Genomic DNA, 22,870 nt, shown 5'->3' on the forward strand with positions numbered 1-22,870 from the left:
GCATTTCTACCATACAAGTTTGTTTGGTCAGCAGTTTGCAACAGCAATTTTATTTTCTCGTAATGCACATGGACTACACTATACGTCCATTCACTAGCACTGTATGTATATAATGTACAGTGTACGTGGCACAGAAGCATGTCCCACTTATTTTCAAAATGTTTTTATATTGAATAACCATACAACTTAATGAGTGTATGAGTGTCTATTTATAAACATTGGACAATACCTTGTTTTTTTACTTTGCGATCAACAAACCTACCACGCGGTTTGTCATTTACAATGTATCCCATCATACCATATTTGGTTAACTAATTGTAAAATATTGATTACTACGTCGTCAGCACAGGATAGTTTGCATCACACAAGGTATTATGAGCAAACAAAAAAGGTGTATGTTAACATGTCCGCATGAACTCAATTGAGTCAATACCAAAACACAGGCAACCGACATGTCAGGCTTTTTTTAAACCTAAGCATCCACAGTCAACCTTGACAATTTTAACTTTGATGTGAACAGAAAAATCAAAACAGAAGTACCTATACTTAATTGTATACTATGACGTGGTAGAAGGTGGTGGCTGTTGTATGGAACACTGATTTCACTAACTGACCTTCACCTCAGGGGGGGGGGGGGGACAGTGTCAATGAAAGAGACCAAAATACCAGGACCTAGTCATTCAATGTTTTCTTTAGCCAGTGATGTCATTGTTAAGAGCCTGTTGTTATGGTTTGAATACTATTTATGGCCATTACATGTGTGTACTGTTGGAGGTCTCTGGGTTGCAATAAATACAGCTATACAAATGTCAAGTACTAACAAGTACACAATATAGGACCATAATTTCTTCATGAGTGTAACAGTTTTAAAGATCAATAATCCGGTTTGTTTGTGTTTCAATTGAGTGACGTTCCATCCATTTATGTTGAAACCACTTGAAGAACTCCGTGTCCATGTACCATGAAATCAAATGCATTAATACATGTAGTGGGTGGTTTTTAAAACAGGCCCTTTTCGAAGCCCAGGCTCATACTTCCTACACTTTTTGACATCACAAACTCACAAGGAATAATTCGCTTCCGAAACATTTGAAGCGAAAAAAAGAGCGCTGTGACTTCTTTTTTGCATTCAATGTTTAAGACTTCCCTGTGCAAGTTACACAGTATATTTACATACATAATGCAAAAATACCGTAAAAGATGCAAATTGCCTTGGACAAAAGAAATTTGGTTAAAGGGATGCTGCAGTGAATTAAAATAAAACAGTTAATTTTGCTGTCATTTATTTCTGATATATGTATTGAACATCAATAAAATGTGTTTTGTTTTTTCCCCGACATATCTCACTGGCGTAATTAGCGAATAAGTCATGCCCCCCCCCCTTTTGTGGATTGTTACCGCCCCCTACCATTGACGTCACGTCGGGAATTCAAACATATCGTCGGCAAAAAGAGTCTGGTTCCTAACTACACGTGCCTAGGTAACAGGCCACACAATGCACATGTCTCTATATGCACACAGCCAGGGAACCCGACGGCTCGGGTTCCCGACATGACGTCACATGAAGGCTCCCTTTTAGGGGCGGGGTGGGTTCCCCTAATCTCTTGAAAACCACTTTTAAAATACTTGCGCATTAAATTAAAAAATACAAAAAATATTTCAGGTTTAAAAAGTCATGTTTAATCGTTTAAATTAAAAAAATTAAAAAAACACTGCAGCCACCCTTTAAGTTTTTTCCTTTTTTTTTTTTTTTACCCAAGGAAAAAGACAAAGAGAAGGATACAACAAAGGCAAATTGTTCCGTGTTTGTTTACAATGTTTCCGTTTTAAAATCACATAAATAAACTAGTTTCAGTTTTCATTCCTCACCAATATTTGTTTCAATAATGTACAATTTATGATGCAATACTTAAAGTATTGCATCAATTCCTGCTTTAATTGAACTAGGGCTTTACCCTGTATTTTCCCTCAACTCGGGGCAGTACACGTAATGTACGTATGTGCCCATGGTACAGTCAAAGGAAGCAATACTACATGTAATGCAAACATTCAACAACAGTACGCGAATGACTGGGCTACAAGAATATTATTATTGGTCCTCATGTCAACAACAGGATTCCTGAAGGGAGGAAATGTCTGACATTAAAGATGTCAATGTCAATGTCCACGACGACCATTATGAAAGAAAAAAATATTGCAAATATCCAAAGACCGTGCAAGTCCTGCATGAGTTTGAATATTTTTGTGAACCTACAGTACGTCTGAAAGTACCCATGATGTGTGCATTACTTTTTAAAGCCAGTGGATACTTTCGGTAAACAGTGTTGTCCACGGCCCACACTTCGTGTATCATAACTTATATAAAAAATAACAAATCTGTGAAAATTTAGGCTCAATCGGTCATCGGAGTCGGGAGAAAATAACGGGAAAACCCACCCTTGTTTCCGCATGTTTCGCCGTGTCATGACATGTGTTTACTATAAATCCGTAATTCTTGATGTAGAGAATTGATAATTGTTTTAATGTTTTCTCAAAAAGTAAAGCATTCCATGGAATAATATTTCAAGATAAGTCTTTTATAAATACCATTACCTTCTGTAAACCCTGTAAGTTATTTGTAAATCTGTGAACTTTTTTTTTTTTTTTTTCCTGTTCCGAAAGTGTATAATGGCTTTAACATACAATGTAAGGAAAACAAAGACGTTCTCATTGCTTAATATGCTGGAGACTTGTTTGGTTTATTACACTACAATGTATATTATGTTTATAAATCAACAATGTGCCTGATTACTGTACAGTACATGTAAAAGGCCTTGAGTTTCACAGAGACCACTGCCTCTGTTGCCCTGGTCTTGGCTCTGATGCCCTTTCAAATGTCTGTTTCTTTTAAGACTCTCCTAATAGAAGCACTATTGGAAAAATGACTTTGCCCTCTCAAAGATGAAATTTCAAGCCTGCATGTGACTACCTGCATACAATGTAAATCAGTGTATGTGTGCACAATTTTTACAATGTCATTCCATGCCACCTCTATCCCATTCGACTAAGGATTGTTAGAGCATGGTTAGATATGTGGGGAGGGGGGGGGGCCCATCCATGTCAGTGTTAAAGGAACATTACAGAATTGGTTTTTGCTAACAAAACAGTTGCTTGTAAACACTTTATGTAATCCACCATATATACATAAACTGACAAACCTGTAGAAGTTTGAGATCGATCGACCATCTGGGTCACGAGAGAATAGTGAAAAACGGATTACAAATTTTGAATTGCATTGATGCCAAAATAAAAAAGAATAAAACACTCACTCAGCAACGAACTCCAAACGCAAAGTTAGATTGTTTATTTCTCATCAAATATGACATTTTAGACAGAAATATTTCAAGGGATGTTTTCAAGTATCATCATCATTAGACCGTGTAAGTTTTATGTAAATCTGTGATCTTCACGTTTTTTGTGCCTTACCAATTCTGTAACGCTCCTTTAAGTACATCTTGATACAAGTAAAGTATGTAAGCTCATTACTAGAAATAAATAATACTAATTACAGCAATGATGTGCGACTGCAACTGTTAAAATTGTGGTGTAAATCTTTTTGTTGAGCAAAGTGGAGAAAACAAAACAATAGGATGTTCTGATGAAAGGTTTGTGAAAATCTGTTGTTTTGTTGTTTTTAATTTGGATTAACACAGAAACCAATAATATCATAAACCTCCGACACCGTGAGTCACTCCAGGAAGACAACAAGAAATAAATGGGAAACACAAACATGTAACAACTGGTTTCAATGGCTTATGTTTCACTACAGATTCCCCAATGCGACTATTTATGTGTATCAGAATTGTTTGTTCATGAAGACTTGACCTCAAGGTAATGTAGGGTGTACAAGTTTTCTGGGACAGTGGTTTCTGTCTGATGATTATGATAGAGTTTCGCCTAAACCAAAGTAAACAGCTTCTTCCTCCATGTTGAAAGAGGGAAGAAATTGGACTGAGGTGAAAATATACAAATCTTGCTGCGATTATTTTGATGAGATGAAAGTATCTGCAATAAACATTTCCGTTTCCGTCGTCCATATGTTTACTCAAATTACAAAATATTAACACACACTGAATATTTTGCAAAAAAGAAAAATGTCAATTTTAAGGATAGTCATACATCCTCTTTCAATAATGTGCAGGATTTCCTAATAACTCATCAACCATGCCATTAATATTCTGATTGTTTTATTCATACCCCTTCGGAAGTGTACCTGATAATAAATAACACGCTCCGTCTGAACAACACACCTACGTCATTTTATGAAACCAGCTCACCGTAAATAACCTTACACAAACACAAGCTCTTGCCACACATGCCTCCTTCTAATGATTAATTTACATGCTGATTTGAATACACAAATTTGTATACTACGACTATATATACGTACGTATCCAGTTTTATTTATAGGACCGAGGAAAAAAAAACAAGCCCCTCCATTAAACTGCAGCCCGCGCTGGGTCTATTTATAAACCAGCATATTGATCAAACCTCAAGGTTCAAGCGACTGTGTTTATGCAGACGTACCGCTGAAAACAAGCTCCTTGAATGACGATGCGTTGTCTTTGAGGTCTGTACCTCCATGACTGATTGCCTCTCAAGCCACTTACCTCCAAACTTTACGGCTATTTTAGTCAAAAACAGGGTACAAAGTCTGATTTTCTGGTGGCAATCTTGGGTTCATACAAAATTTTGTTGTTACAAAATATAGTAAGTGTCCTGACATTTCGATTCGACTCTGGCAAAGCCTAAGGCTAAAAAACTTAACTAAAAACTAAAAAAATAGTTTGTTTTAGTCAACAGTAAATTTAGTTATTTTTTTAGACTCATAATACATTTAAAATTTTTATTTTAAATTTCCAAAATATTAAAATTAATGTATTAAGTTTGTATTTCATTCCTAAAGAAAATTTGAGTCCATAGAGAAAAACATTTCTTTTGTAATTGAATATTAACTGTCCACACTTTTAGTTAAAAATATTTTCTGTATGGAGTACATGTACGCATTAATTTGCTAGGCCAAAAAGAGAGATCAGTTTCTGGTTACTTGCCAAGTTCTTTAATATGGTCAGTATGTCCATGGTAGGAAGGACTTCTTTTATAAATGTTTTTTTTTCTTCTAATTTTTTTTTTTTTTTTTTTTTTCTTTTCTTTTTTCTTAGGCCCCTATACGTTTTGTGAGTTTGTAAAACTGTTCCACTTTTGAATCAAATTCAACCCCACCAAAATGCTCAAAAAACCATCAAAGACCTCTATAATATAACATGTACTTGTACATTCTTGCACATAAGGTACATGTATGTAGTAATATTATGCAGGAGAGTTGCCAGTTAATATGGTAAACAGTCAAAAAGTTACTCCTAATTTGATGAAAGGAGTTTATCAATACTACACTAGGCCCATCTGTTTCATATTTACATTAATTATAAATACTTGTCTAGACAATCTAATGTATTGTACAATAAACATTTTAAACTCTCGGATTCCTTGCAAATTCAACCTCTGGCTAAAAGTATAGATTTTAATGTGCAAACCATTTGTTATTAGCAATTATAGTATAGTCTTTCCTTGCAGAGCTTGGAGACACATTTTAATGGATGCTCACAGGGTTTGTCACCATCCACTACATGCTTACACTGCAGTATGTTCTCGGACTGTGGCATGTAGTACATCATCACCCATAGCATAGAATCAGTCCGTTGTATACACGGAGTGTGTGAATGGTAATGATGACACGCAGCACTTGTCACCACTAGGTCTATTTATAGAAAGTCATTTTTTGAAATGCGGGTGCATCTTCGCTCCATGTGTACACGTAGTGTGTAATGCGTTCCCTCTGTATGTCTCTGGAGAGGAGAGTTAAGTGTTTTTCAGACTGGCAGTTCATGTTCAATGTACATGTAGCAGTAGAGGAAGGCTCAAAATCTGTGTATCATGTACAATGCACATAGCTATAACATGGCTAGGGTCCAACAGCAGCCTACAAATTCTGCTAATGTACAATGTCAAATGAACTCATTACCCCAGACTGTTTCAATGTGGATAATAAAAAAATACATGCATAATATAGAACATCATAAATATGAAAATATGAGCTACGGCATCCTAAGTATAACATGGCTAGGGTCCAACAGCAGCCTACAAATTCTAATAATGTACAATGTCAAATGAACTCATTACCCCAGACTGTTTCAATGTGGATAATGAAAAAATGCATGCATAATATAGAACATCATAAATATGAAAATACGTAGCTATGGCATCCTAGTATAACATGGCTAGGGTCCAACAGCAGCCTACAAATTCTGCTAATGTACAATGTCAAATGAACTCATTACTCCAGACTGTTTCAATATGGACAATAAAAAAATGCTTGCTTATCTGAAGCTTCATGCAGTTTTTTATGCAATTAGTTAGTTTTTGAAATGCTACTCTATTTAAAGGATTTGGGTACTTATTGTAACACAAAACACAATGTCCACATATTTACCTTAAACTTACACAGTTTGCAGACATTAGTTGCTGAGGTGCTGTAGTTTTTGAGAAATGAGTAAAGCAATGTCATAAAAATACGTTTTTACATGCTAATATAATTTTCATGACATTGTTTTACTCATATCCCCAAAACTAGAGCACCTCAGCAAGTAATATCTCAAAACTCTTCGGCTCTTACTGTACTTTTATAACTCTTGAATTTATGTGGGAATTATGATACCATTTCCCAAATGACCACGGTGCAGTATCAAGCCTGCCGGAAATGTACAAGGCCACTATTTTTTTGTAAACAACCGTTATATTATGATCTATACATGCCATGTGCGTGCTTACGTCAACATAATCAATCAATGTACCATAGATCAAGGCACTACCATTTAGTGCAAATTACAATGAAATACTGTAACTCTATTTGAGGAATCCTACATTCGTATGTGATGTGCAATCAGATTGTGTGCAATGTGCAAGTCCATAAGAAAGTAGGCCTATAGTATGTAAGTGGCATGCAGTGAGAAAAAAAAATGATTTTATGAAAAAAATTCACTCAATTTAGGTCAGTAACACTACATTGATTGATAATCAATTAAGTGTATTACATTTACATAGTACCAGCAAAAGCTTCATCCTCACATATGACAACAATACAATGTAGTATTGTGATCAGTCCTTCCTGGTTAACAAAATAAACAGATAAAACATTCCGAAAATAGATTTTGAAAACCACAAATCATAGTTTCAGTGTGGGGCAATAACAGTCAAGAACAAAACCTGGTCTGTTGTGATTGCACTGGCAGACAATTCACATTGCAGTTTCCTTCCTGAGTAATGACAATCCTCATGTCGGGGCAAACCTGATGACCACATGTTAATAATTATTACAATTCAAAACCACCTGTTTACAAAAGCACTGTATTTATTTATATATTTATTTTGACATGAAAATACCTGTGTTGGTAGTTCCCTACAATTTAGTGTTTAACTGTCGATCACAACACTTGAAATATTTCTAGTGTTGTGATCATAAGTTAATTATTTATTTGTATTTATTTGTTTGTTTATTTATTTATTTAAAGTTGTTTTGATTGATGAGAAGTACTGATAATCATGCAAGTAGTTGTGGTGTAGGCTTTAACTGACTTTTCATGCTATTTCATTAAAAAAAACTGGCAAAACAAATCAGAAATCAAACTAAATCAGGATGACCATTATGCATATTAATTGAAGTAAAAAGAAAAACCCATCAGATTTTTAGGTGATTTTGTTAACAGCTGATTTTTTCCCCAGGCAGACAAACAAATATTTAACACTTCAAAAGTTTTTGTCCTTGTGAAAGGTTTTGACAAAATTTAAATTATCAACAAACTTTCTGTTCTAATTGGTTCATCATCCTTTTACCTCTAATGATGACAGTTGTGACAATTATCTATTGGAGGTGCACCTTTAACGAGTGTTTCCTGGAAATAAGCTTTAATGATTTTGTCCTGGTTTTGTGGGGTCACATCTGTAGTTTTTCCTTGCTCATTAAAATGTTGACGACAATAGTTGTTTCACGATGGGGGAAGCAATGAAACATTGTGGATAACAAGCAACTTCATTATTCACCATTGCATGAGTATCTCTTTTTGAGGTGTCGGGGTGGTCCAGTTCCATTTTAATTAACTTACTGTTTTAATAGCGATGGGAACTTTTTAAAAACAGGGTTTCATTGACAGGTTTTCCCACGATGAATTGAATGTGCAGGGTTTTCCCCAGAATTTTCAAAACTGTGGTGCATCTGGACTCAAGTTTGTTAAGAACGGTGAATTGAAACAGAATGTTTTCTACTTGTGTTAATTTTGGTTTTAAAAAAGTCATACTGTGCAATCTGGACCATTTTATATGGTTTCCTCTTGATTATTTTTGTGAATTTTTAAATTATTTTCATTTAATAAACTACAGTGTATTATTATTTATTATTAATCTATTTTTGTTATCTTGTATTTTTAATTGGTAGAAATATTGGCCTGCAGTTCGGCCCGATACCACAGCTTGTGCATTGCAAGATCTCTGCCCTGCATGACATTGATCATTTACTGTGTTTCATTGTGAGCCAGCTGGGTAGGGTACAATGCATGACACCAGATGAAAGGGGGGAGGGAGGGGTGGGGGATAAAAAAAAGGCTGGGAGATGAGTCACCTGATCTGGTCTATGTCAGGTCAGGGATGGAGTGAACTTGATTGAACAGTCAGGTGCAACTCAGTAACAGTAGAGGTTTGTGATTCGTCAACAATCTTGACCTCTCTGTCTAGAACTCAAAGTTTGACGTCACAAATTTGCAACAAATAATTCGCACCAGTCGACTTGTGCTCAACTCCTGCAAAACATTCGCTGCAAAAAAACAGCCATGTGATGTCAACATCTGCTTCATATTCACATACACAGGAAGTATGAACTGGACTTAAATGTTCAGCATTCATGCATTTACCAATCAATGCACACGCAATACACAACAAACTGGCTTTGCAATTACAAAAACACCACACGTGAACAGATGTAGGGCTAGTTACTGCAAATGCAGGCCTGATACTTCACGGAGGCAACACAGACAAATTGCCTTCATTGCACCTGTCTATAGCCTTGGTGCCCCTCGAAATGCGCCAATAAAAATTAACAATTTCAGCATAGAGGTGCCCTTAACCAATGATGAGAAAAATGCCTTGGTGCCCTTGCCCTTTCAAAAATGAGCATCAGACCTGCAAACGAGTTTACACGCAGGCTGATGCTTCACAGAGGCAACACATGCAATTGTACAGTACCCAAATTTTCATCTCCCTCAGACAGGTGCTCTTGACCAAGGAAAAACTGCCTTGCCCGTGCAAGATTGAAGTATCTGGCTCGAGCATGCTTTTTCTGTGTACCACTACCATTTTTAAAAAACATTATGACTGTTTCAACTTGTGTGCTTTACGTTTCAGTTTCACACTACACAACACATGATGTACTACACAGTTCATATTGATGTTTTTCAGTTTTGATGCATGGATCTTACAGCAGGCTGCCGTAAAAAAATTGTTTCATGACATCACTCACAATGTGAAATTGGGCTCGCACAGTGTACATTCTACATTCTATGTTTTATTGACATACACGCGCATCTAGTATGGAACTAGGTCACTTCAGCGAGGTCAGGCGAATCTTTGAAATATACATACAAGAAACAACCCTGTTTTATTGACATACACGCGCAGTTTGTTTGGAAGTAGGTCACTTCAGCGAGGTCAGGTGAATCTTGAGGTTTTTATTCACATGAAAAGTATGTCAGTGGCCTGAACCTTTGGGAGGCAAGGACTACATCTGCGTTTTGGCCCTAGCTTGAGGTCCGCACCAGTTCACCACCATTATGAATTGCACTCAGGTGAAACAATGCATTCAAGTGTGCTACAATACCTAAACAAACTACACGTACGTGAACAAACATGCATACACCAATAGCCTTGTGTACAATACAACCATTAGAGTGCTGGACACTGCCGATACGCAAATCAAATCAACACATGTTAAGAGTATCTTCATATGATTACCCTTCTTTCAACACATTGGAGCAGGGCAAACAAACTTGACTTAGAGTTTAAAGGCACTATTGGTAATCACTCAAAATATTGTTGCTATTGAATATAAAACATTATGAGAAACGGCCCCTTCTGCAGTAACGTAGTTTTCGAGAAAGAAGTATTTTCCATTAAAATATTTGAATTTGATTTCGGGACCTCCGAAATCAAGCATTTTAAAGCACAACTTCGTGTTCCTTTATTATACTAGCCAATTCCAACACCAATGGAGTTCAAATTTTCACAGGTTTGTTATTTTGTACATGTTGAGATAGACCAAGTGAGAAGACTGGTGTTCGCAATTACTAAAGGTGTCACAGTGTCTTTAAAACCCGTAAAGTGTGGCTTGACTTTCCAATTAAAACTGCAATTATACGACTCACTACACACATTCACCTATTATTACTGCACAACATTTTGCTACAGCCCATCAACAACCCCCACACTGAATACGAAGCAGCTGATACAAAGTGTGGACCCGAGTTCAGTGTCCACATTCTAATGCGCTTAGAGGCTTTTGCATTAGGCGCTTTACAAATGTCTTATTATTATTATTAATGAAGAAACTTGAAACAATATGTGGACTATTCACACATGTCCAGTGTTTTTTATACAGTGTTGAAGTTTTATTTATGTGCAGATTTGTGTGCGTCATTCTTGATCCGATTGTACAATGCACACAAAAGTACATTGTACTATAGTTTTTTTTAATTCTGTAAATATCATAATTGTTAGATTTCTTTTATATATGCCGAGCACTGGATTGTAAAGCGTAGATTATAGATTTCACGAGGGCTATTTTTACTCTCTATTTTTTGTACAGTAATTACAAATTGATCAGCGAAGTCTAAAGCACGACGGATGAACAGTTATTTATAAAGCAAGGGGTTTCTCATACCATACTGCCTTTCATCATTACCCTAGCAACGTCAAGTGTAATCACAAGACTTGACAGGTTGGTCGCTATGGTAATAATGGCGTCATACAATGCCCTGATTGATAAAAAAACAAAAGTCCTTTAAAATTGCAACGAGAATCGGAACTATACTATCTTCAACCTGCCACAGACTGAAGGCTCTCAATCTCAATTCTTTCATCATCATCCTCAAAATAGTTTGGTAATAGCCTGAGTAATAAAAACTGACGTTGGAATACTTGACAATACTTGAATCTTGCAATTAGGGAGATTTTGTACAATAAGAGAGGTTTTTATAATTACATTCAACATAATAGGACTTTCCAGAATCAAGGAGATTTTCAAATTTGTTCATCAGAACATGGACAGATTGGTTTATTTTCAGGGAATTATCTGCAGAATCAGGGAAAGTTGTTAGCTCTCATATACTGGCCACTTTTCAAAATGTAACTCAATAACAAATTGATAATCTCCCTTGTACTTAAATCACAAGTTTTATTTCGTTGATGTTTTTCACAGTAAAAAACCCCCCACCAAATTCTGAATAACAGAAGCATTTGAGTTGTTAAACTTTCTGTTTCATTTCGAGACCAAGATGATGCAAAGCTCATTTCTTAAATACATAGAGCAGGGAAGAATGGCGATTGCTCACATGGTCCATAAAGGTATTATGGGGGTGTGGTAAGCCCTTGAACTGTACCTGTGTAGGTTGAGATTACAATGCATGGACAACAGTTAACACCTCACTTTCTTCCTTCATGACCTCACAGATAAGGGTTCACTGATTTGGGTTCACACCCTAGGGTTCACATAGGACCAATGTCTACTGCTTTCTCTTTCAACAATGGGGAAGTGGGTGTAACAACTAAACAAACTATTTAGGTAGTTCAGCACTGCAAGCGAGCCAATACTGAAGCTTTAGTGCTATGTACAAACATGTGGAATAGACCCCGCCTTTTTAAAGGCATTTTTAGACGTCACAGTATATTATTGTAGGCTTTTAAATAAGCCTACAATGTACAATGAATAGAACAAATTATGTTCTTTTTTAAGATGAACTTGATTAAGTTTTGCGAAGCAGCAGAGGGTACATTGTTGATCTGTGTAGACACAACATATTGCAGAGAAAAACTGCTGACAGTAACCAGATCACATGTACCATAAGCACTGACGTCAATGAAAGTTTCACCGATTGGTTTTATTTGCATTTACTTGAACACTAGAGTAAAGGATTTGGATAAATGTTCACTTCCCATGAAGGAAACAGGGAGTTGTACACATTGCACATGATTGGTGTGGCCGGTGCAGACTCTTAAACAATTACTGTAATGACGGAAAGGGAACAGGGAAAAGGGAAACAGACCCTTTTTAAACCTCTTCAGGGCTTGTATAGCTAAAAATGTGTACTGGACCAGAAGTTGTTTTACAAGAGCAGAATTAAAAAAATAAACATAAAAAAGCACTCAAAGATCATTGATCAAATTTTTCTTAATACAGGAATTATCATATTTAAGTAAAATACTTGACAGAATTAAAAGATACAGATCTGAACAGAATTTGTTACAAATATTACTATGAGGTAAAAATATTGTTATTCAGTTGAAAAACACAGGACTGTCGGACTTGTCCATTCATGTGTTTACTGGCCCAACATTAAAATCACTGGCCTTGGGCCAGCAGTCCAGTGTCAAATCTAAGCCCTGAATTGACTATTGACCCAATTCACCTGACGTCATCATCAGAATAATCTTGGATGCGCCATTTTGGTGGTCAATGTCAACGTGTGTTATTCTGCGCATTTAAGGCGACGCGGCGTTTACACATAAACCTATTGACCAGCAACGAGGTGAGCATGACATCAGTCGCCGCGTGTGACGTGAGTGCAAGGGATCAATACGCAGTAAAAACATCTTCTAAATTTAGCTAATCTTTACAGTGCTACCCTCATCCTTAAAGAAATGCAGAGCTGCAAAAATGCACAGCCAGTCAACCAGCACGTGCCTCAAGCGTTTTCCAGTACATTTACTCTCACAACACAACCTCAACGCAACCAATAAAAAAGAAGAAGACTTGGAGAATACAACCATTTTATTTACATAAGTTTTTAATAATGCAGTTAACAGCATAGCTGACCAGAACATCAAAACGTCAAGCTTGTTTGTCCCACCTTCAAACAGACAGACAGAGCCACCGACAGACTGACTGAACGGTCGAGAAAATTATCATACACCGACGGTGGGATGCTTCGCTCGAGAAAAAAAAAATTGCCCGCTCAGAGGGAAAGAGCTTGGAGGAACATCTGGCGATAAAGTATTAAATAGAGTGGGCGTCCGAGCAATATCCTATCTGTAGTACACTTGACTTGATATGATCATATCTAAACCTTCATGCTCGCATGAGATCTCATTGTCAGAGGATGGGAAGTTTTTTTTGTTTTTTTTTAACACACGCAGCACTGAGATGCCTCGATCATCCCCTCCCAATGTAATTACAACCAACATGAATAATTTAGGACGGGATAAATAATCCAGGGGTTTTTGCAAACTTTAATTGAGGTTCTCTGAACGCACATCCCTCTCTGTTCTTGTCTATGCAGATCTTATTCTTCTAAGCCCCGGAAGTAGCAGTAATCTAGAAACTTGTTTTTCATACAGGGTAAATATTGCACACACAAAAAAACACAAATGTGGGAGGAAATCACATCTTCAAGACAATCATCAAGCCCCAGGGCAGAAATGGTTTAGTGCCTTGATATTTGCAAAATAGGAGAAGACCGGATTGTTTTTGCAAATGGCTTAATGTCCCATGTGGTTTACAATAACACAAAGACTCTTTGGAGATGGTCTTAAAACATTTTAAAACTATGATGGATCGGAATTGTTCTGTCTTTATTTCCATCATCAATCACCTTGCAGCACAAAGTGAACTTACATTTGTTGGAACTTCCAAGCTGTGGAGGAAAGCTTTTAAGGAATATTTAAAAACAGTCAATAAGATTTTGATCATTCTTTTTTCTTTTCAATGGAAAATGTATCATTGATTTTTATATCACGGATAAATTGTTCAACCCCCCCATATTTTTTACATGTGTTGCTCACTGCCGACAAAAACTTTTAAGCCTATAGATACCACATACACCAAATAATGAACAGTCTTTCACTGTAACAAAACAAAACAGCCACCTTAAAAAAAAAAAATAATAAACTTACCAAGATCGTTGGCTTCTTGTTCTAACCGCTGACAGTCGTCCGTATCGCCAAGAGTCTGCTCAAGGACCAGAGTCAGGAAGCGTGCCTGGGTTGAGGACACCCTTCGTATTAACGAATACAATGCCACAGTCTGTTCACACTCATTCCATTCCTTAAACCACACCGACAGGGCGTTTACTTGGTCACGAAATAGGTAGGCCGGCTTCATGGCGAGACCAGTGGCGGAGGTATTTAAGGAGACAACTGCTACCCTCTACTGCATTGGTCCATAGTGACTGACAATATCTGGAGTTTGGTGGTAGGCACACGACTAGTCCACTCATAGATTACATAATTTACCTCAATTTTGACCTGAAATAAAATGACAAGTATTCTGTTATTTCCGGTAGTCTAGAAATCACCTGGTATTTTTCTCTGAACAACTATTTCACATGGTCCAGTATGAAGCAATCAGCATCTAAACCTCCAGCAACAAAACGTGTACACATATGCCCTACCTATTACATGTACTCATCCATTATGTATGTGTGCGGTGCTTTAGGTAAACATAATGCAAAACTTAGAGAGCCAGGCATGCACAACTGCATTCAGTAGCACAGTCGAGAATAGCTGAGAATACTATTATTAACCAACAAGACAGATGGCAATGGCATGGTCATAGTGGATGTTTTAACAGTCGGCATACAGACTTAACAAGTCAATTTGCGTACAAAATTCATTCATCGTTTCAATTAAACAAGTATGTAATATTAAGTTTGCCAGCACGTACTGAAGTACAACACATGTGATGTATTCTGATGCAATGAATTTCTTAAACTTATAGTAATGGTTAGGTGAATTTTTTGGTTTTTATGTAGAACTTTTTGCACAAATTGTACAAAATAGTGGCCATTTATGTATAATGGGCCATGTCTGTCTAAAAGATAATCCTGGCTCAGGAGAGAAGCAGCCACAAATGGGCCTTAAAATATACATGTTGTACAAATATACCAAAAATATTTAATAATAATAATTTGGGGGGCTAATCGTCCTTACTCGCAGCTAGAGCGGAACTGCGAAGGACGCGACTACAACGTGTTCGAGAAGCAGGCATGCAAGGGCGCATTCAGCTGCCAGCCACATCAACCCATTATGACCACGGAGCACAGCCAAGATCGAAAGTGTTTGATTTTTTCCTGAGGGCGGAAAACCAGATAGTCTGGAAAACCCTCGTGGCACAGCAGAGAACCAACGCACAACTAAACTCACATATGGCCCCGACCGGGAATCGAACCGGGGTCACCTTGGTGGGAGGCGAGCGCTTTACGCATAAGCCAACCGTGCCACCCGAAGGTGTTAGGGTCTTGGTGATTTATTCAGAAATGCAAATGACCAGAAACACAATTTTTGTTTAAAGTACCTGAAACTTTCCTAAAAGTGTTTCAACGTAGTGATTGGGTTTGAGTTTATTAGAATCATTTCTTGTTTTACCCTCCAATCTCAATTGAAAGAATGGATGGAAAAGGCGGGTAATTTTTCCTTCAACATTGAATGGAGATTTGAGGCTGATTTGAAAAATAAATAGAAGAAAACAAAAATTATAAACTCAATTTTTTTCAGCATAAGCCTACATGTCCAGTCACATGTTGAAACAGTTAAGGGTGGTTTCACAGAATAAAAGGTACAGCTATTGGAAAAACTGCTAATGGGACAAACAATTTGTGTTTCCTGTCAAATTAAGAACAAAATACACCATGAACCTACATGTAGGTACACCGTACTACCTCCATGCCATCCTGCGTGACTCATTGACTATACTCCCCTTTTTGTTACACATGTTTACAAATATATCATCACAACTCAACCACACACATTTCTGACAACAAAATTATCAGAACAAATTTTTCAAAACAAATATCAAATGTACATACGTGCGTACCGTTACCTGTTGATGACAGCCTGTAACAAAACACAGACGCAGAAAGACAACACTATAATCCCAGCACACACCGACTCGATAGCAAGGAAAGAGGCAATCACCGTGTGGTAAAGCTAGCTTACAGTGTAGCCAGCACAACCCAAACACACCAGCAGAGTCTCACAACCTCAGTGACAGTGTCTGTTAGTAAACTAAGGCCAAAGGATACACTACATGAGAGTCAATTAATGAGCTTGGCATCTCATGACATCCTTACAACTAAGAATGATTGTCCCATGACCGACCGTCGCAACGCAGGAACTATCTCATGAGGAAATGGTGCGTGACCCAACTGCCCGGCATTATTAATAACACTAGGCTGTACACACCATGCGATGTCGGGTACTAAACAGTGCCAGTCCCCTCCCCGGCTTGTACACAAACAGACATGTGACTCGGAGACTGGGAGGGATGTGTACGTGAAGTCTGGAGGTGGAGAAATCAAATGATGACTTCCCTTCTGAAACGTTCTCGCCCAGCTTGGCAAGGTGTCACAAGACTTGGTACCATGCCAAATGTTTTATCAGCTCGCCATGCATAGAATTTGAATTAAAGCATTCTTTTAAAGATTTTTGGGAGAAGCTAATCCAAACTGTCTTACGTGCACATGTAAGATGCCTACAAATTGTACAAAAAATGTGTGAACGTAAAGTCCGAGTTTTATAATTTAGTGCAAAAAAAGTTAATGGCCTGACGTTTCTACCCTAGCAGAGTCTTTCTCAAAGGTTAAATATAATTTATATTTTTTTATATAATCTAAATCTATGTATATACTAATTAACAAGATCACACTAATATTTTTATCCCAATTCATTTCATTGTTTTCTTTTTGACAAGATGAACAAGTTTCCAATAAATGCTTTAAAAAAAGACGGCAAAAGAAGTTCTTAATTTTGTTTAATTATAAATATTTTCGGAGATTATAATCACAAGGTGAAATCTGGACTCTTCCACTTTAACTGAAGCCCACTGAAATGGAAAAGCCAGATATCACACAGTGATTGCATTTGTGACGATGCACAAACAAAATACATTCAATATTTGTTTCTATAACTCACACGTAGATCCTTGTCATTTGAAGCTTCGTTTTTGATTATCAATAACACAACATAGACACAGCCCCACAAAAATATTGAACGTCAACAACTCCATTGTGGACACCAACCTTGTCCATCATAACACAACCTTGCCTTATTTGGACAAACAGGTTTGTGAATGATCATTTTGGAAACCACATCTGGAGTGTCCTACATAATTATCCATAGGACTTTACTATATTATATTGTGAATTTTGGAGTGAAATCAACCCCAGTATTTGAACAAGCAAAAAAGACCATTCTTAGAAATGAATAAGTGGTTTCCGTGTGGGGGGGGGGACAAATAAACAAAAAAATATAATCAAAAACAATACAATTTTTGTAACTGAGGGCCTCCATGGAAAGCGATGCTGGGTGCTGATCGGAGTTTAACCTCACTAAATATGACATAAATAAAATACCTTTTTTTAAATTTATTTTTGACTGAATGGGCCTTTATCATACACTTTGGTAGTACATGTATGTGACTATCACATGTATGCAATGTACATGTATGCATTAAAACTGCTTTTGAGCTCTACAATCAACCATAGGGGTTCAAAGGGTCGTGTTCATTTGTGCGCATTGGCTTCCACACACCAACCATCACGGAAATAAATTAAGGCAAGAAGACTTCCTGTATAAAATAATCTTCCCAGTTTTCATCTTTCCAATTAGCTTCTTTCTAATCTATCAAATTTTCTATCCTCTGGCCATGCAAGTGTAAGGCTGCAGAGACATACACAGAGTGCTTGTGATTGTACTGCTTGAAAAAGATGTTATTTGCAAATGCAGCCATGTCACACCAGGCTGTCCTTAGACGTTGTTGTTTTAACTACTAACAGACACAGCTGTAATGCTTTCAATATCCACTTTATTAAGGCATGGGTGTATAATGTATTCTAAATATTGCATCCTAATGATTTCATCATGCACTTCAAGTTTATTTAAAACACATATCATCATATCAACTTTTAATCATTGCCAGTTTCCCCACACACTTATACCTTATGCCGGCCGCTCAATGCAATTGGTGTTTTTTAAAAACAAAACCCCCAAATTGACAGTCACACAGGAAGTAAATCATGCCATTAGAGCGACTTCATCGTTCGGCAAAGAATTGTGTCCATGGCAACCTCATCCTCAAACTGTAAATGGGGGCACGCGGAGCGACTTCATTTCAAAATTATCAAATAAGTGCTGAATTTAGCTCACCATAACCACATGGCGACAAAACTACATGTAGTAGGGTTTTAAACTTTGCACTTGTTTGTGGAGATACAATCTAGTAGTGTATGCGATAAATACCACACAATGTGCATGAAACATAGCATGCTGTGCTTCTGTTCTGGAAAAAAGTGATGATGCCATATGACGTCTGTACTGTACTTTAGATTAGACGTCAAGTCCAACGTGTTATTTAGTTAAAAAGTAAAAAATAATGTGTTAGGAACTTTTTTAAGCGGCTATGAACTTTTCACTAAGTTCACCTCATAGTGATTAGAATCAATACATAAATTTGTCTCCACACTATGCAAATTTGGACGAATGATACTGTAACAGCACAAGCCAGATAAAATATTCAGTGTGGCAACAAAATTATGATCAGAGTTACTGAACCATTCACTAATAATTTGCTATTCTGAGAAATTTTAATTGCACGCTTACATTTAACTAGCCGATAATATTTTCCCAAACTGAACAAGCTGTACCCTCACCTTTAAATAATATCCTAACCACACATGAAACACAGCATACTCCAATGAAATTTCCAGTTAAAGACAGTGGACACTATTGGTAATTGTCAAAGACCAGTCTTCTCACTTGGTGTATCTCAAAATATACATAAAATAACCAACCTGTGAAAATTTGAGCTCAATCGATTGTCGAAGTTGCGAGATAATAATGAAAGAAAAAACACCCTTGTCACACGAAGTTGTGTGCTTTTAGATGGTTGATTTCGAGACCTCAAGTTCTAAACTTGAGGTCTCGAAATCAAATTCGTGGAAAATTACTTCTTTCTCGAAAACTAAGTCACTTCAGAGGGAGCCGTTTCTCACAATATTTTATACCATCAACTGCTCCCCATTACTCGTTACCAAGTAAGGTTTTGTGCTAATAATTATTTTGAGTAATTACCAATAGCGTCCACTGCCTTTAAATGTATGATTACTGCACCAGTAAACAGATTGTGCTTTATGTAGGATCAGGCATAACACCATCGGAATCCAACAGTTTGGGTGTTGGGTTTCCCAGTTCAGTGGTTATACTGCAAGGTTGTGAGTTCGAATCCAATCACGCTATCCGCTGATTTTTCAATTATAATAGAATTTAAGTATTGTCGTCTAGTTACTGTTATCACAACTTCTTGAATTGTTAGTGCAATTCATAATCATAGACGATAATCAAATGTTTGTATGAGAGAGATTAGCTGCTGCCACCTTGGTGAATATCTATTTGTGGGAGTTTGCCGAGTTCCTTTGTAATCATGTGACTACATGCAACCACATGATCTACGGCCATGACACGGGGAATCTGTCCATTTTGAAAGTGATATTATAAGGGGTTTATCATGATCAACATTGTTTTTTCTATTCTGGACTTCAAAACATCAATTTGAGTGACGAAAAACAGACTTGTGATTCATGAGTACAATTAAATGCAGGATGTTCCTGCACACCCAAGATCCAAAATGGGCCATGACATTAAAGACTGTAGCCTACAGTGTAGGATGTCAAACAAAAAACTAAGAGAGCACAGCACCGCAGTTACACTACAGTACCTGCCTCAGTGTAGTATGGCCATTCAGCAAAATCAAATGTTACAGTATTATTTTATTATGTCTCTATTTCTGATGACACAGTAAGTTACTGGGGCACTGTACTCCTTTTTCGTACTATACTACGAGGCAAGCGCCTCAATGAACTTCCCAAATAATAAATATTGATGATTTTTAAGTCAATACTGAACTCGGTTGACAGTTTATATTAAAGATCGGTTCCGGTCTCTGAAGTAAGTGGGCATGGCCAGACAAGCATATTTGAGCTGGATTAACAGCAATGTAACTTCGACAGGGGAAAAGGTGTGCAAGAATGGTGTGCAAGAAGTACAGGAACATAATTATTATAACACAATAATATAATAATTACAGTAAAAAAAACTTACAATACATGTCACTTCAGCCAGCTTTGACCATTGACATTCAAGTCTTCGTTCAGATTTGACAATCATGCATAAATGTATTATTATTAACAAAAATAGGCTATGCCCATCAGTCCCATGCCCATCTCATCTCACACATTTTCTATTCTTGTTTTCTTGCTTATATTTTGTTGAGTAAAGGCCCATTCGCACGAGCGCTGCAAACGAGGGTCCCGTGCGATTTCATAACATCGATGTTATGAAATCGCAAATCCACGTCGTGTGAATGCTATGTATGTTACGAAATTACCTGGGTCCCGTGTTGTTCATAACACAGATCGAGACCTCCTCCAAAAAATCGCATCGATGTTATAATCACGGGGAGCCATCGTCTGAACCGAATGCCTACGATCGTAATGAGGGACCGCTGCGTTGACACGTGAAGAACTATGGAGGAAGAAATGGGCGAACTATAGCATGCATATGTACATGTACATACATGTACATGTATATCTGCTCAACGCTGGACTACGATCCGTTTGGCTGGTGGGTTTTGTGGCCGGATGCTAGACCAGCCCAAACCTTGAAGCAAAAACATTGTTCAAATGGAAGCAGAATACGTCATTTGGCAAAGCTTTTCGATGTTTTAATTCACCATTTGTTATGTCTCATCAATAATTTCATATCTAAAAAACATTTTCATTCAACAATGTAGCGTTTTTATCGTCCAAAAATCTATTTGAATCATGGAATTTTGTGTTTTTCTTCGACTCGATCATGACTCGACGTTGCTGGATCGCTGCATTTCAAGACAAGCTCAAACCTTGAAGCAAAAACATCGTTCAATCGCAAGCAGAATACGTCATTTGGCTAAGCTTTTCGATGTTTTAATCCATTATTTGGTATGTCTCATCAATAGTTTCATATCTGAAAAGCATTTGCATTCAACAATGTAGCATTTTTAACGTCCAAAAAGCTATTTGAATCGTGGAACTTTGTGTTTTTCTTTTTTTAGCTTCGAAAACGTAACCCCCTTCCCGCCGGCCGACGGGATGAGAGTTACGTTATCGCAAATGTTTTTAAAATATTCTACATTTTATGTGACTTAACTGATTTCAATGAAATTGATTTATTTTATTCCTTTTAACTGTAAGGTTTTTGTTTTAACTCAAGCCTCTTGCTTGTAGACTTTTGTCCATGCAGTAGGCCTACCCAAACGAGGGACGTATGTTTACATGTGTGTGTGTGCATGTCGTGTGAATGCTCGCTAAAAAATCGCACGCGGTAAAGGTGACAGACGGCTGGCGCCCTTAACCAGGGACCCGCGTTTGCAGCGCTCGTGTGAAAGGGGCTTAACTTACCAGCCTACCCTACCCTACTCACTATCCTTCACTATGCCCGAGCTCGGGCTCGCTTGTGTGATAAGTTTTTACTTCGTCAATAAACAACATTCAAAATAGAAATGACCAGACGACAGCAGACTGGACGGAAACGGAACTAGTTCTCACTGCTGCAAATTATTGTAAGTGTTAATCTTTTCAGAAATCAATAAAACACATTCAATTTCAAATTCTTACCGAGTAGAAGTTGATGTTTATTAAGACGGAATCAAGTTCTACAACACTGTGAATTCATTCTTCAACACATTTCCACAGACTTTGGCTCGACGAATGGAAATTTATAGCACTATCTAGCAGATTCCAGATTGAAAAACTACAGTCGAAACACACACGTACTGAACATTCGCTGGCTTTCCACAATAATAAGTGCAGAAATAGTTAATGGCATGCGCAGCGTACACACCGGAAGCAGCGGGTACCTACCATTTTATTCGTCCTTAAGTTGAGTGGTTCCCAGTGTTATTATCGTGGTTTGGAATACACAATAGTTTGCTTCTCCAGACTACTAATAATTGACTTTGAGCAATAGAGGTCGCCCTAACAGTTTTTGACTCCGGTAAATGACGCGTCGTCTGCAAGGTCGTCACTTGTGTTGTGTTTGTCCTTTATTAAACAGAATATCGGTAGAATAACGAATTGTTTTCAAAATTCTCTAAATGTTTGCAGTGCTGGTTATTCTATCTGTGTTTTTTTTGAAAGGAACAAATCTGCAGCTTGCTTTAGTATTTGTCATTACATAGCCAAACAACAATTATAGTAACATTCAATTCATTGTACTTACTTGAATTGAATCAACTCAATCCCATCGCCTACCTGCCATGCTACAAATTCATGTGTATTTTCAAACTAAATTTAGACTTGGGGCTCTGCGTTCAAATAGCTCCAAGGTCCATGCAAACATGGCTTTAATCCTCACTTTAAAACATCATGCACTCTCTCATTTTACAACACTTTTGGTACAGAATTCGCAGATTTACAAATAATTTTAGGTTTACAGAAGGTAATGGTGAAAGACTTATCTTGAAATATTATTCCATGAAATGCTTTAC

The 22,870-nt window shown here is 37.2% G+C and overlaps 1 protein-coding gene across 3 annotated transcripts in view; it reads right to left on the bottom strand.

Moving 5' to 3' along the window:
• LOC117298353 (protein Smaug homolog 1-like) overlaps nucleotides 1–22,166 on the bottom strand; it is a 39,376-nt gene extending 17,210 nt beyond the window's left edge. The window contains exons 1-2 of one of the 3 annotated variants that reach the window (XM_033781567.1): nucleotides 21,999–22,166; nucleotides 14,248–14,598 (exon numbers count right to left, since the gene is read on the bottom strand). In XM_033781567.1, the coding sequence (XP_033637458.1) occupies nucleotides 14,248–14,455 (208 nt within the window). In that variant the 5' untranslated portion in view covers nucleotides 14,456–14,598; nucleotides 21,999–22,166. Of the gene's footprint in view, nucleotides 1–14,247; nucleotides 14,599–16,165; nucleotides 16,481–21,998 lie in introns of those variants that run through there. The other 2 variants (XM_033781575.1, XM_033781584.1) reach the window with 2 other exon arrangements.
• Nucleotides 22,167–22,870: the final 704 nt, after the last annotated feature.

This window comes from Asterias rubens, chromosome 1 (genome assembly GCF_902459465.1).
Source record: "Asterias rubens chromosome 1, eAstRub1.3, whole genome shotgun sequence".
NCBI classification, from domain to species: domain Eukaryota; kingdom Metazoa; phylum Echinodermata; class Asteroidea; order Forcipulatida; family Asteriidae; genus Asterias; species Asterias rubens.